This window comes from Corylus avellana, chromosome ca8, assembly GCF_901000735.1.
Source record: "Corylus avellana chromosome ca8, CavTom2PMs-1.0".
NCBI lineage: Eukaryota > Viridiplantae > Streptophyta > Magnoliopsida > Fagales > Betulaceae > Corylus > Corylus avellana.
This window is the reverse complement of record NC_081548.1, coordinates 767,816-780,178: the sequence shown is the minus strand read 5'-3', so window position 1 is coordinate 780,178 and position 12,363 is coordinate 767,816. Positions and strand designations below refer to the sequence as shown.

Here is a 12,363-nt window from a genome sequence, read left to right as displayed (position 1 = left end):
ACCTGAATGGTAGGATTTCATCAATGTAGTGAAAAGTTCGTCCAAGACCAACAGATATGATGGTCATTGCCCTGCCCATGATAAACAGGCACCTCAATGATTTTAAAGCATTGGAAAAATGCACAATAACTAGTCCTGGATAGTGAAACCAGTTATTAGATGTTGACAAGATATTATGAAGATACAAAATTTAAAATGCTTGGTCATAGAAAGAGAAATCACTGCTACATTTGATGTGATTAGAAATCCTGCTACATTTGATGTGATTAGTTAACTGTTGTCTTGCTATTTGCCAAGGTAGTGGAAGATGCTTACCCATATTTACTAACATGAGTTGCCCAATTGTCTTAACACATATAACTTAAAAACTACTAAATCCTGGACAACAGATACTCACAAAAAAGTATCACTACACAAAAAGTTATGTTTTTAAATGGTAAATTACACACAAAAATAGTGGGTCTCAAACATATGACCAACAGATATGATGGTCATTGCACTGCCCATGATAAACAGGCACCTCAATGATTTTAAAGAATTGGAAAAATGCACAATAACTAGTCCTGGATAGTGAAATCAGTTATTAGATGTTGACAAGATATTATGAAGATACAAAATTTAAAATGCTTGGTCATAGAAAGAGAAATCACTGCTACATTTGATGTGATTAGAAATCACTGCTACATTTGATGTGATTAGAAATCAGTGCTACATTTGATGTGATTAGTTAACTGTTGTCTTGCTATTTGCCAAGGTAGAGGAAGATGCTTACCCATATTTACTAACATGAGTTGTCCAATTGTCTTAACACATATAACTTAAAAACTACTAAATCCTGGATAACAGATACTCACAAAAAAGTATCACTACACAAAAAAGTTATGTTTTTAAATGGTAAATTACACACAAAAATAGGGGGTCTCAAACACATGATCTCACTTTCCACCTTGCTCTTACTAGGGGGGAAAGTGCCATTCAAGTTAGATCTCATTGGCCAAAAAAAAAAAAAAAAACTAAAAAGAGAGTGTACAATGCAAAGAACATCTAAATCACCATGAATACATAGAATATAACTTACGCAAGTGCACCAAAAGTTCCGGTAAAAACAACAGCAGCAGAGTTCCTAGCTGCTAGAAGCGCCTGCACAGAACATTAAAAATTCAAATTAGGCAGGGCCATAATATTCTATCTTTGATGTAAAGCTAGAGAATATACACAGTAATGACAAAGAAAAAGATAGGTCCTTGAAACGTTATTGATCTTTTTTATGTTTATTACTTCTTGTTTACTTCCAAGTAAGCTGGGACCAAAAATAAATACTAACAAAATTAGATGCGTTACTGTTTCTTGTGAGACAGTATCTCAGTTGATCACCTGTGCCCAATAGTATTCATAAGAAGTAAATGGGAAGTGTACATCTTGGAAACAATTCAGTCTTACCGCAATAAAAAAGGTCTTGTCCCCTAGTTCTGAGAAAAAGATCAGCAAGAATGCCTGCACCCGAAATGCATTGATAGTTTAGTTGTTGGAAACACACTTTTCTCATATGCATGTTAAATCACCACTTATCCCAAAAGCTTAAGCTTATAGGAAATAATTAATTTAATCATTTCATTAATATTCTAACAATGCTAACTAAATTTTGGCCACATTGTAGGAAAGTTTATCGAAACAATTACCAACAGACCTAAAACTTTTAAGTTCAGCAACACAGATATGAGTTCTAAATGTTTAACAGAGAGTTTCAAGTTCCATCATGATCTCCAAATTAAGAAAACATTCCAATTACAATTTATGCTTCACTTACAATAAGAAAACCAGTTTGTACAAGTTACAGGGAGATTTTCCTAACTGAAGCAAAACCTGTGCTAATATCACCAAGGTCCCCTAAATAAGGGATTGACTGCAGCCCACTAGCAATGTCTGAAACAGCAAGTGCTGGTTGAGAGCCTTGAAGTGTGAGAAACCCAAACGCCAGCAAAAACTTCATAATACCACCGAATGAATCATTAGAAGCAAGTATATCAGTAGCTATGTGACACTCTCTTCTTGAATTATTCTTTGCAAGTGATTCGTACAAATCACAACAATCATCCATCACTGGCTTTGATTCTGTATTCACTTTATAGGCTCTATAGTTAAGACATCTTAATACCTGAGTCAAAATGTAAAATTTCCAGTTAACATACACAACAAGAAACCAAAGGCTGAAGATTATCCAATCAATGCTTGCAACCAGAAAAACAAGACTGAGACATGTCAATAGTGTCACTTCCAATGAACATATAAAAGGAAAAAAAGTCAGCCTCAAATGATAGAATATCAAGATACCCAACTTTTAACTATCAGAGAGAATGTTGACATACAATTTTTTCTAAGGAAAAAAAAAATTAAATAAGAGAAACACCACAAAGATAAGTACATGCATTTAAGCCTTAGAAAAAAAAAAATAGCATGTCATTTTCCATCAATGGTTCCCACATGATGGTAAGTTCATTACAGTTTGTGCTTATTGAGCAGTTTCTAGACTTAGCAAGTCTACTGTCTACCACATAACAATCAATTAGCCAATCCAAACAATAATGAAGAGTGAAAACAACCTTTTCATTCTCCCATTCAGTGAAGAAATTTATTTGTACCTTGTATTGTACCCAAAAGAAAGTAAAATAAGAATCTTCCAAATTTTTCTAAACTGAAAAGCAACGTATAGCAAATAGAGAAAAATTACAAGGCCATCTGAAGTTCTGGTTGTTCTTTGTAAAAAGTATCCAGTGTTTGCAGAACATCTGCTTGAATACCTGCAAGAGAAAGTTAAAAGTTTCTTTCAGCAGCAAAAATGCTTTCTTTTATTTACATTCTTCTCTTCATAGTCTCAAGGAGTGCATACTAGGGGGCTAATTGCTTTGAAAATCTACAATACGTTCTCAAGCTTCTTGCTTGAAGTAAAGGGTGCGAGAAACTGACATGGGAATTCACAAATCATAGTTACCTCGAGAAAATGAGACTTGGGTCTGGTCGAGAAGGCTTGGAATTCTGCTTCTTCGGGCGTGAACTCAAAGAAAACAAGAAACAACGGGTGAATGGCCTGCGATGTCTAGCATATGAAGGCAGTGACTTTGCCCCCAACACGCTCTCTGAGAGCGTAATGCTTCGCATTCTCTCTGTGTGTCGTCTCTGTCTCTGTGTCTGCGTGCGTGAAGTCTGGGCCTTTGGTTGCTGCCCTTTCGAAATGATAAAGTCGGAAAGGAAGATAAGTTATCTGGGTGTCGCGCCAATATCGCCTATTACATGGATCAGGATCTCCTCGAATTAGAGAGGAATTCGAGGGGCCTCGAAATCTTAATCTGGACCGTTGATTTTCATCCGATGGTCCAGATTAGTTTACTAATAAAAAATTATTAAAATAGTATTTATATTTAAAAAATAAATAAAAAAAATGCTTTCCCTTTCACTTCGATCTTCTCTTTCTTCTGCATGCTCTTCTCAGATGTCTGGTGAATCCGTAAGGGTATGGGTTTTTTGCGATTATGTTAAAGAGAGAAGGAAGAGACCGCGGCATGCCATGGACGAAGAGGAGTAGAATTCTCTTCCGTTCATAATAAATTCAAGAATATTCAATTTATGGTTAAAAATTTTTTAAAAAAATTTTATAACTATAAATAAAATACATATCACACTAATAAAAATAATAATAAAATATTATTTTAAAATAAAAAAATAAATTAATAAAAATAAAAAAAGGGGGTGTTTGGCCAACATAGGGGGACCACCCCCATTCTAGGTAGAGGGTAGCTTTAGCCAGGGGGTGGCCGAACCACCCCCATGGCCTATGGGGGTGGTTTAGCAGCCACCCCCCTTTTGCAAGATGGGGGTGGCTAAGCCACCTCCAAGAATTGGTCTAGAGTGGCTGAAGTCACCCCTTGGCCCAAAGGGAGTGGCTCGGCCATCCCCTCTTACAAGATGTGGCATTCCGTTAAAAAATTTAATGGGATGTTAATAAATGTATCAATTAAATGAGTTTTTTTGCAAACCATAAATACCATTTATGATATTTTTGAAAACTCAAGTGTCTATTCGATTTTGGTACAAATCACATGTGCCTATTTTGTATTTAACCTCCACCCCAAAAAAAAAAAAAAAAAACTAAGTAACTAACCATAAAAAGTCTATCAATAATAAATAACAGGAAATCTTCAGGTTTTTTTTTTTTTTTTTTTTTTAATGTCAGTTTTATAAAGTACAAATCTGATTTTTAATGGTTATTTCGAAAGATTTTGGTTAAATTTGTTATTTCATCCCTTTTACCGGTCAACCCCTATGCAATAGCTTTTTCCTCTTTTCTTTTTTCTTTGTTTTTTTTTTTTTTTTCACAAACCGAAATCCATTAAAGCATAAAAAGGTTACCGGACAAACACTTAAAGCTAAAAAGCTTAGACGTGTAAACCCATTCTAAAAAGACTACACTCGCCTTTTCCTTTTAACACAGTATTAACGTTGTGTCCATTTTAATTAAATATTGCGATCATTTTTTTCCCCCTTATAATTTCCCTTCTTCAAAGAATGAGTACTTCTGATATTACTGTATTAGGACAATGAATAGCACGTTGTGTCCATTTTAATTAAATATTGCCCACGCGGGAAAGATGATCCTTTTTTTGAATATATATATATATATAATCTTGAATTATGATATTATTTTGGGATCAGGCCCTACTCCAGTCCAATGTACCAAACAAGTGAGCTCTTATTATCTTACAAAAACAAAATATATGAGCTCTTATTCGTCTAATTAGGGGTTTGGATTTTTAATGAAAACAATTAGGCTAAACTTGTTAAAATTCACTATCCAAAACCCATTAACAAGCATAGCCTTACTTATAAAATCCTTGAGGTTTGCGTTATACCGAAACCCTAAGGTATTAAAAGTATGTTGGAGATCAATGAGATAAGCTATGTGTTCAAAATGGTCTCTACAATACAACTGTTTGACGAAGACGGCTAGATACACATATAGATCAACATCACAATCAATTTTCAATTACTTGACACGCAATATAATTAATTAGTCACGCCACCCTCGTCTGATGAGGGGTGAGGGGTGAATGACCACCCTCCACATAATGAGAGGCAATTAGTTACCCTTCATAATCGTCTCTTATAAGGGCCACTCCTCATTAGGAAATGAGCCCAATTTCATTTGTGTTTTTTATTCTCTTCTACCCTCTTTATTTCACCATCTTACTTATTCTAATATGATTTCATAGTAAATTTTTTTTCTTCATACTATCGTTTTCAACAGTGCACTTATAGCAAGGGAATTTGTAATCAGCATATACTTCGCCTATTATAAATGTAAGATTTTGCAAAATACAAGTATGCAGCGAATGCAACTACACTGATTCCAGCAAGCACCAAGTAAAAATAGTCAAGATGTGCCCTATTAAGATTATCAGCAAACCAATTATCTCGCCCATCCCCGCCAGTTACTTCTTCAATTGCGGAAACAAGAAAGCTGCTTAAAAAATTTCCTGCACCAATAATGCAGAGATAGAGGGCGAGACCCACACTCCTCAATTCAATTGGGACTTGATCATAGAAGAATTCTTGCAGACCAACCATGGTGAAAACATCAGCAACCCCACACAAAACGTATTGAGGAACCAACCACAAAATACTCATTGGAATGGTCACATCGGGCATGTCAACTAGCCCATATTCTTGAGCTGTTTTTGAGCCTTTTCATCTCAATTTGAGCTGCAACAACCATGCATATGACAGATAGAAACATCCCAGTTCCAATCCTCTGCAGCAGCGTGATGCCATTAAGCTTCCTGGTGAAAGTTCTTGCTGTAGGAACAAAAATCAAGTCATATATGGGAATGAAAAGTACAACGGCTAGGCCCATGAAGCATTGTAGTGAAGCCGCTGGCATGTTGAAACCAGGAAAAATTGTTCTATCCATGGTAGCCCCTTGCTTGGTGAAGAAAGTTGAGACTTGTGCTAACACAATGCCGTACCCCAAGCTTGTCGCCCAAATTGGAATAAGCCTAAGAGCTGCCTTTGCTTCTTCAACCTCAATGATAGTACAAACCTCGCCTTCTCGTTTTGAACCATCTGCAGACGGCAAGGCTTTGTTGAGGAACCTGCAACATAGACGATCAAAATTGCTTTGCAACATTCTAGAATTAGAGTAATGTTATTTAATATACTGTTATACAACTGTCATACAACTATCATGATAACATGACAATATACATCAACATTTAAACCAACAAGGACTTTTTTTAAAAAAAAAAAATTAAAACAATAGCTGATTTTTACTACGACACCATTTCAATTGTATGACATTTATATAATAATTTGATACTCAGTTGTATAATAATTATATAGCAATATACTAAATACTATTTCTCTTAGATCTAAGATAGAAATTAATTTTTTTTTTTTTTGTAAGTATTGCTACTTTTCATACTCATGTCTCATTAGACAATATGCATGACATGTTTTAAGTTATTATTATTTTTTTCTAACATATATATATATATATTCTAATTGTTTTAAGTAGTTGATATAGGACGTTGAGTCTCGTTTCATCCTCTCACATAAGCCAACGTTCATGTCAATCACTTAAAAGAGACAAACAGAGTAGTAATTGGTGTTTGTGAAAACCCTAGCCTCTCTCTAGTCCCTCTCCGGTGAGACCCTAAAGGGGGGAGGGATGGATTTTCCTTCCCCCTCTCCTCCCCCTTTTTTATTATTTCCTTCATATTTTTGATATGGTTTGATTTTGGAACCCAACAGCAGCATCTAGATTCACCAACAGCAGCAGCCATCTCTTTCACCTCCTCTTTTGGCTTCTCCTCGTACTTGGGTTTCGTTGATATTTTGTTGGGAAACTTAGATCGGCTCCTTGTGTTATCGATCTACTCTTTTGCTGCTGGCCCAAGCCCGTAGCTCCACTACACACTTCTCCCCGATGTCATTGTGCCTTGTTGACACTAGACTTTTTCTCTCTTCTTTTTGGCACGTGCCAGATGTGGTTCATGCGAGCCGGAGTGTGGATCGTGTGGATCTCACGCGCTTTGCGTGTGATCCTTATGTGCCAGTTTTCCTATGCCATTTTTTTTGCTAGACCTTGCCATTGATGCTATTTTTTTTTTTTTTTTTTTTTGTGGTTCTTGTTTTGTTGTGTTATCTTGGCCTTTGAGCTGATGAGTGATAGTTTCAATGTAAGGGGTTTATCTTATGGCCGAGTCAATAAAGCTTGTTTATTTAGAAATAAGACTTACCCATGTATTCAAATCTAATCTGCTCAAAGTAGATTTGCCCCTTAAATGACATATGCACATGGATTGGATCGGGGGAGGTAAATACATTTTTTATTGTTATATTTCCAATATATTTACGATGTTGTATTTTTCATAGTTTTAAGTATGTTTCTCAGTAAGAGCTTTATGCTCTAAATTTTCCTAAAAGAGACAAATATAAAGTTACTTAATACACACAACCACATCAATTGGTGCAAAATGAGTATAAAGTGTAGCATTATATTGAAAAGTTACTTAAAATACGTCACCTCAGGTTATAAATGGGTGCGAAGAATATTACTATTTTTTTTCCTTTTTGGTGACATGCATTTTCATCGAATAATTCTCTTACTTGAATGGTTCGGAGCTATGGTGCCGGAGATCTCTACCAACTTCCTCTTCAGTAGCTAAAGCTGAAGGGGTGGTCCGCCAGTTCCTCAGTGCAGCAACAAACACACGACCAATTCTCACAAATGGGCTTTTCCCCTTCCCTTTGACACTATACCGGTAAGTACTAGTACCGAGCAAAAAGACACCTTATATTGAAAAGCTACTTAAAATACGTCACCTCATGTTATAAATGGGTGCGAAGAATATTACTATTTTTTTTCCTTTTTGGTGACATGCATTTTCATCGAATAATTCTCTTACTTGAATGGTTCGGAGCTATGGTGCCGGAGATCTCTACCAACTTCCTCTTCAGTAGCTAAAGCTGAAGGGGTGGTCCGCCAGTTCCTCAGTGCAGCAACAAACACACGACCAATTCTCACAAATGGGCTTTTCCCCTTCCCTTTGACACTATACCGGTAAGTACTAGTACCGAGCAAAAAGACACCCAAAGCAAAGACCATCACAAAACAGGGGAATCCAAATCCTAGACCCCAGCTAAGGTTGTCTTGTATATAGCTCATCATCACTGTTGTTACAGTGCTGCCCGCACACACACCAAAGTACCACCAATTGAAGAATGATCTTTTGGCTTTGCACTCCTCCCGATCTTGCCCATCAAACTGATCCGCCCCAAAAGCCTGAACACAAGGCTTGTGTCCCCCCTGCCCAACAGCTACTATATACAGAGATACAAACAACAAGATTTCTTGGACCTGATTTGAAGAACTCAGTTTGATTTTGGTGTCTAAGTTGTCAGAAGAAGTGATTAGAGAAGAAGGAAGCATAGCCGACAGAGTCAACAAGCCTAGTCCCTGTTTTTCAATTCAAAGATAGATTAGCAGAGGAATTTTCAATTTTCTTGTGTAGCAGCAACATGAGAGAGACAGAGAGATAGAGAGAGGGGTGAACATTACGAGGATGTAGATGAGAGAAGCAATGACAATAGTGCGATAGCGGCCCAGAAAAGAATCGGCCACGAATGCCCCCAAAAGCGGAAGCAACGACGCCGTTCCGGACCACGCGTTCACGTTCCCGGCCGCCGTGGCCATGGACTGGCCCAGCGGCCCTGTCAGGTAAGTTATGAGGTTGCAGCTGATCCCATAGTAAGCGAATCTCTCCGCCACTTCCACACCTAATATGCAAGTACCTAATACTCAAACTCAAGAAGAAAAAATCCCTCATTTGTTTATGAGTTAGATTCGGTGCGAGTGTTACCTATGACGAAGAATGCGGATCTCCAACAACCGGAGTTGTATCGAAGGACCGGATGGCCTTTGTAGTCAACGGCGCCATCGACGGTGTCTAATAGCAGTGGTGTTTCGATGGTGGGTATGGTAGCCATTTCTTTATCGATGGCGAATTGAAACAGAGGAAATCAAGAAATATTTTGTTTCCAACGTTTGTTTTTGATCTGCTACTCCATTTTAGTTTGGCGGTCAGTTTTGTCGCGGCGTTCTACCATGTAACTGTTGACGTGTCCCAATTTGACTAGAAAAAAAAAAAAAATTTGACTTGTGTCATCCCATGCATGAAGTTAATGAGCCCCACCTCCTTTCCACGATCCTTTAAATTTGGGACGACATGTGCCCTTTTTCTTTTGTTTCTAAAAATGGACGACACGTGCCCTTAACCACGTAAGAAGAAATGTCTGTTTCTAAAAATGGCTTACTCTACACATATCACTACAATTGGGCTGGCAATTGAAACCCAATTGCATCAATCAGGTAGACAATCAAAAGAGGTTTTCAGTGGGAATTGTGTGTTTGAACAAATCTTTTGTTCATGAGCACCTACTCGAATAATTAATTCTATAAAAGTTCTCTCACCAGTGATGTTGAACAAAAACATGTTGTCAATCCCAATGGGTAAGAGACATTGGGAATTTGTATTCAGCTTGTATTTTGCTTATTATAAATGTAAGATTTTGCAAAATACAAGTATGCAACGAATGCAACTACACTGATTCCAGCAAGCACCAAATAAAAATAGTCAAGATGCGCCTTGTTAAGATTATCAGCAAACCAACTTTCTCGGCCATTCCCGCCAGTTGCATCCTCAATTATGGAAACAAGAAAGCTGCTTAAAAAACTCCCAACACCAACAATGCAGAGATAGAGGGCGAGACCCACACTCCTCAGTTCAATTGGGACCTGATCATAGAAGAATTCTTGCAGACCAACCATGGTGAAAGCATCAGCAATTCCACACAAAACATATTGAGGAACTAACCACCAAACACTCATTGGAATGGTCACATCCGGCATGTCAACCAGCCCATATTCTTGAGCTGTTTTGAGCCTTTTCATCTCAATTAGAGCTGCAACAACCATGCTGATGATAGATATAACCATCCCAGTTCCAATTCTCTGCAGCATCGTGATGCCATTAGGCTTCCTGGTGAAAGCTCTTGCCATAGGAACAAAAATGCAGTCATATACGAGAATGGAAAGTAAAATGGCGAGGCTCATGAAGCATTGTAGTGAAGCCGCCGGTATGTCAAAGCCAGGAAAAATTTTTCTGTCCATTGTAGCCCCTTGCTTGGTGAAGAAAGTCGAGATTTGTGCAAACACAATGCCGTATCCCAAACTCGTCACCCAAATTGGAACAAGCCTAAGAGCTGCCTTTGCTTCTTCAACCTCATTGACAGTACAAACCTCTCCTTCTCCTTTTGAAGCATCTCGAGACAACAAGGCTTTGTTGAGGAACCTGAAACATAGAGGATCAAAATTGCTCTGCAACAACTTTAGATTTAGAGTAATATTATTTAGTAAATTATTATACGATTGTTATACATTGTTGGGATAACGCGATAGTATACATCCGCATTTGGTTGTATGACTGTCGTATATCAAACTACAAAATAGCATTTGTGTTAGATCTAAGGTAGATATTACAATTTTTTTTTTTTTTTTTTTTTCTTCTTTTGAGTAATGCTATTCTTTATATTCATGTCACATTGGATGGCATGACGTGTTTTAAGTGGGTGACATCAGAAACAAAATAACGCTACTCTTTACATCATTTTCATATAAGCTAACGTTCATGTCAATCACTTAAAATAAACAAAATAAAAAGTCACATAAAACACATCAATTGGTGTAAAATAAATGACATAAATCTAAATATTACTTGAATTGCTCGGAGCTATGGTGCGGGAGGGCACTGCCAACTTCCTCTTCAGTAGCGACAGCCGAAGGGGTGGTTCGCCAGTTCCTCAGTGCAGCAACAAACACTCGACCAATTCTCACAAATGGGCTTTTCTCCTTCCCTTTGACACTATACCGATAAGTCCTAGTGCCAAGCAAAAACACACCCAAAGCAAAGACCATGACAATACAGGGGATTCCAAATCCTAGACCCCAGCTAAGGTTGTCTTGTATATAGCTCATTAATATTACCGTTACTCCGCCGGCCGCACATACACCAAAGTACCACCAATTGAAGAATGAGCTTTTGGATCTGCACTCGTCTGGATCTTGCCCATCAAACTGATCGGCCCCAAAAGCCTGAACACAAGGCTTGTGCCCCCCCTGCCCAACAGCTACTATATACAGAGATGCAAAGAATAAGATTTCTTGCACCTGATTTGAAGAACCCAGTACGATTTTGGTGTCTAAGTTGTCAGAAGAAGAGCTTAGAGAAGGAAGCATAGCCGACAAAGTCAACAACCCCAGTCCCTGTGTTTCAATTCAAAGATAGATTAGCAGAGGATTTTTCAATTTTCTTGTGTAGCAGCAACTTAATTGAGAGAGAGAGAGAGAGAGAGAGAGAGAGAGAGAGAGGGGTGAACAGTACGAGGATGTAGATGAGAGAAGCAATGACAATAGTGCGGTAGCGGCCCAGAAAAGAATCGGCCACGAATGCCCCCAAAAGCGGAAGCAACGACGCCGTTCCGGACCATACGTTGACGTTCTCGGCGGCCGTGGCCGTGGACTGTCCCAGCTGCCCTGTGAGGTACGTTATGAGGTTGCAGCTGATCCCATAGTAGGCGAACCTCTCCGCCACTTCCACGCCTAATTTGCACGTGCCTAACAGTCAAACTCAAAAGAAAAAAAGAAAAAAAAATCCCTCATTTGCTTATGAGTTAGATTCGGTGCGAGTGTTACCTATGATGAAGAATGCGGATCTCCAGCCACCGGAGTTGTATCGAAGGACCTGACGGCCTTTGTAGTCAACGGCGCCATCAACGGTGTCTGGTAGTAGCGGTGTTTCAATGGTGGGTGCGGTGGCCATTTCTTGAAACAGAGGAAATTAAGAAGTATGGAAATTTGCTTCTGAGCTGTTACTATTTTGGCATGTGTTGTTGGGTAGTTGGGGGATCAATCTGTACGTGTGGGAGTTATACCTGCTAGACAACTTAGACGTGTGCCTTTCATGATCTTTCATCCAATGTAGTTAACGGGCCCCCTCCCTCTTTCTATGGCCCTTTAAGTTTGGATCCGACTCCAGTCCGGTCCATTTTGGACAGAATTGGAGCTGGTTAAAGGTGAAGATCTCTTTAAAGAGATGCAATGACCAAAATAATGCTACGTGTTTTATTTTAAAAAAATTATTAAAATATTAATTTTTATTTTTTAAATAAATAAAAATTAAAATAATAATTATAAAAATAATATATATATATTTTTGACTACCCCAAGAGCCAAATCCATTCATCTTTTTTTTT

General features: G+C 38.0%; 1 protein-coding gene and 1 pseudogene across 1 annotated transcript; both read right to left on the bottom strand.

The window, feature by feature from the left end:
• LOC132190366 (GDT1-like protein 1, chloroplastic) lies at positions 1–3,249 on the bottom strand (the record flags this gene model as incomplete). The annotated part of the gene is given in 6 exon segments (XM_059605336.1): positions 1–71; positions 1,079–1,140; positions 1,441–1,494; positions 1,853–2,155; positions 2,729–2,798; positions 2,990–3,249. Coding segments are annotated over 6 exon segments (727 nt in total), but the record flags the coding sequence as incomplete, so codon positions are not given.
• Positions 3,250–5,325: 2,076 nt separating this feature from the next.
• Positions 5,326–12,005, bottom strand: LOC132189447 (uncharacterized; annotated as a pseudogene).
• Between the last annotated feature and the right edge of the window lie 358 nt (positions 12,006–12,363).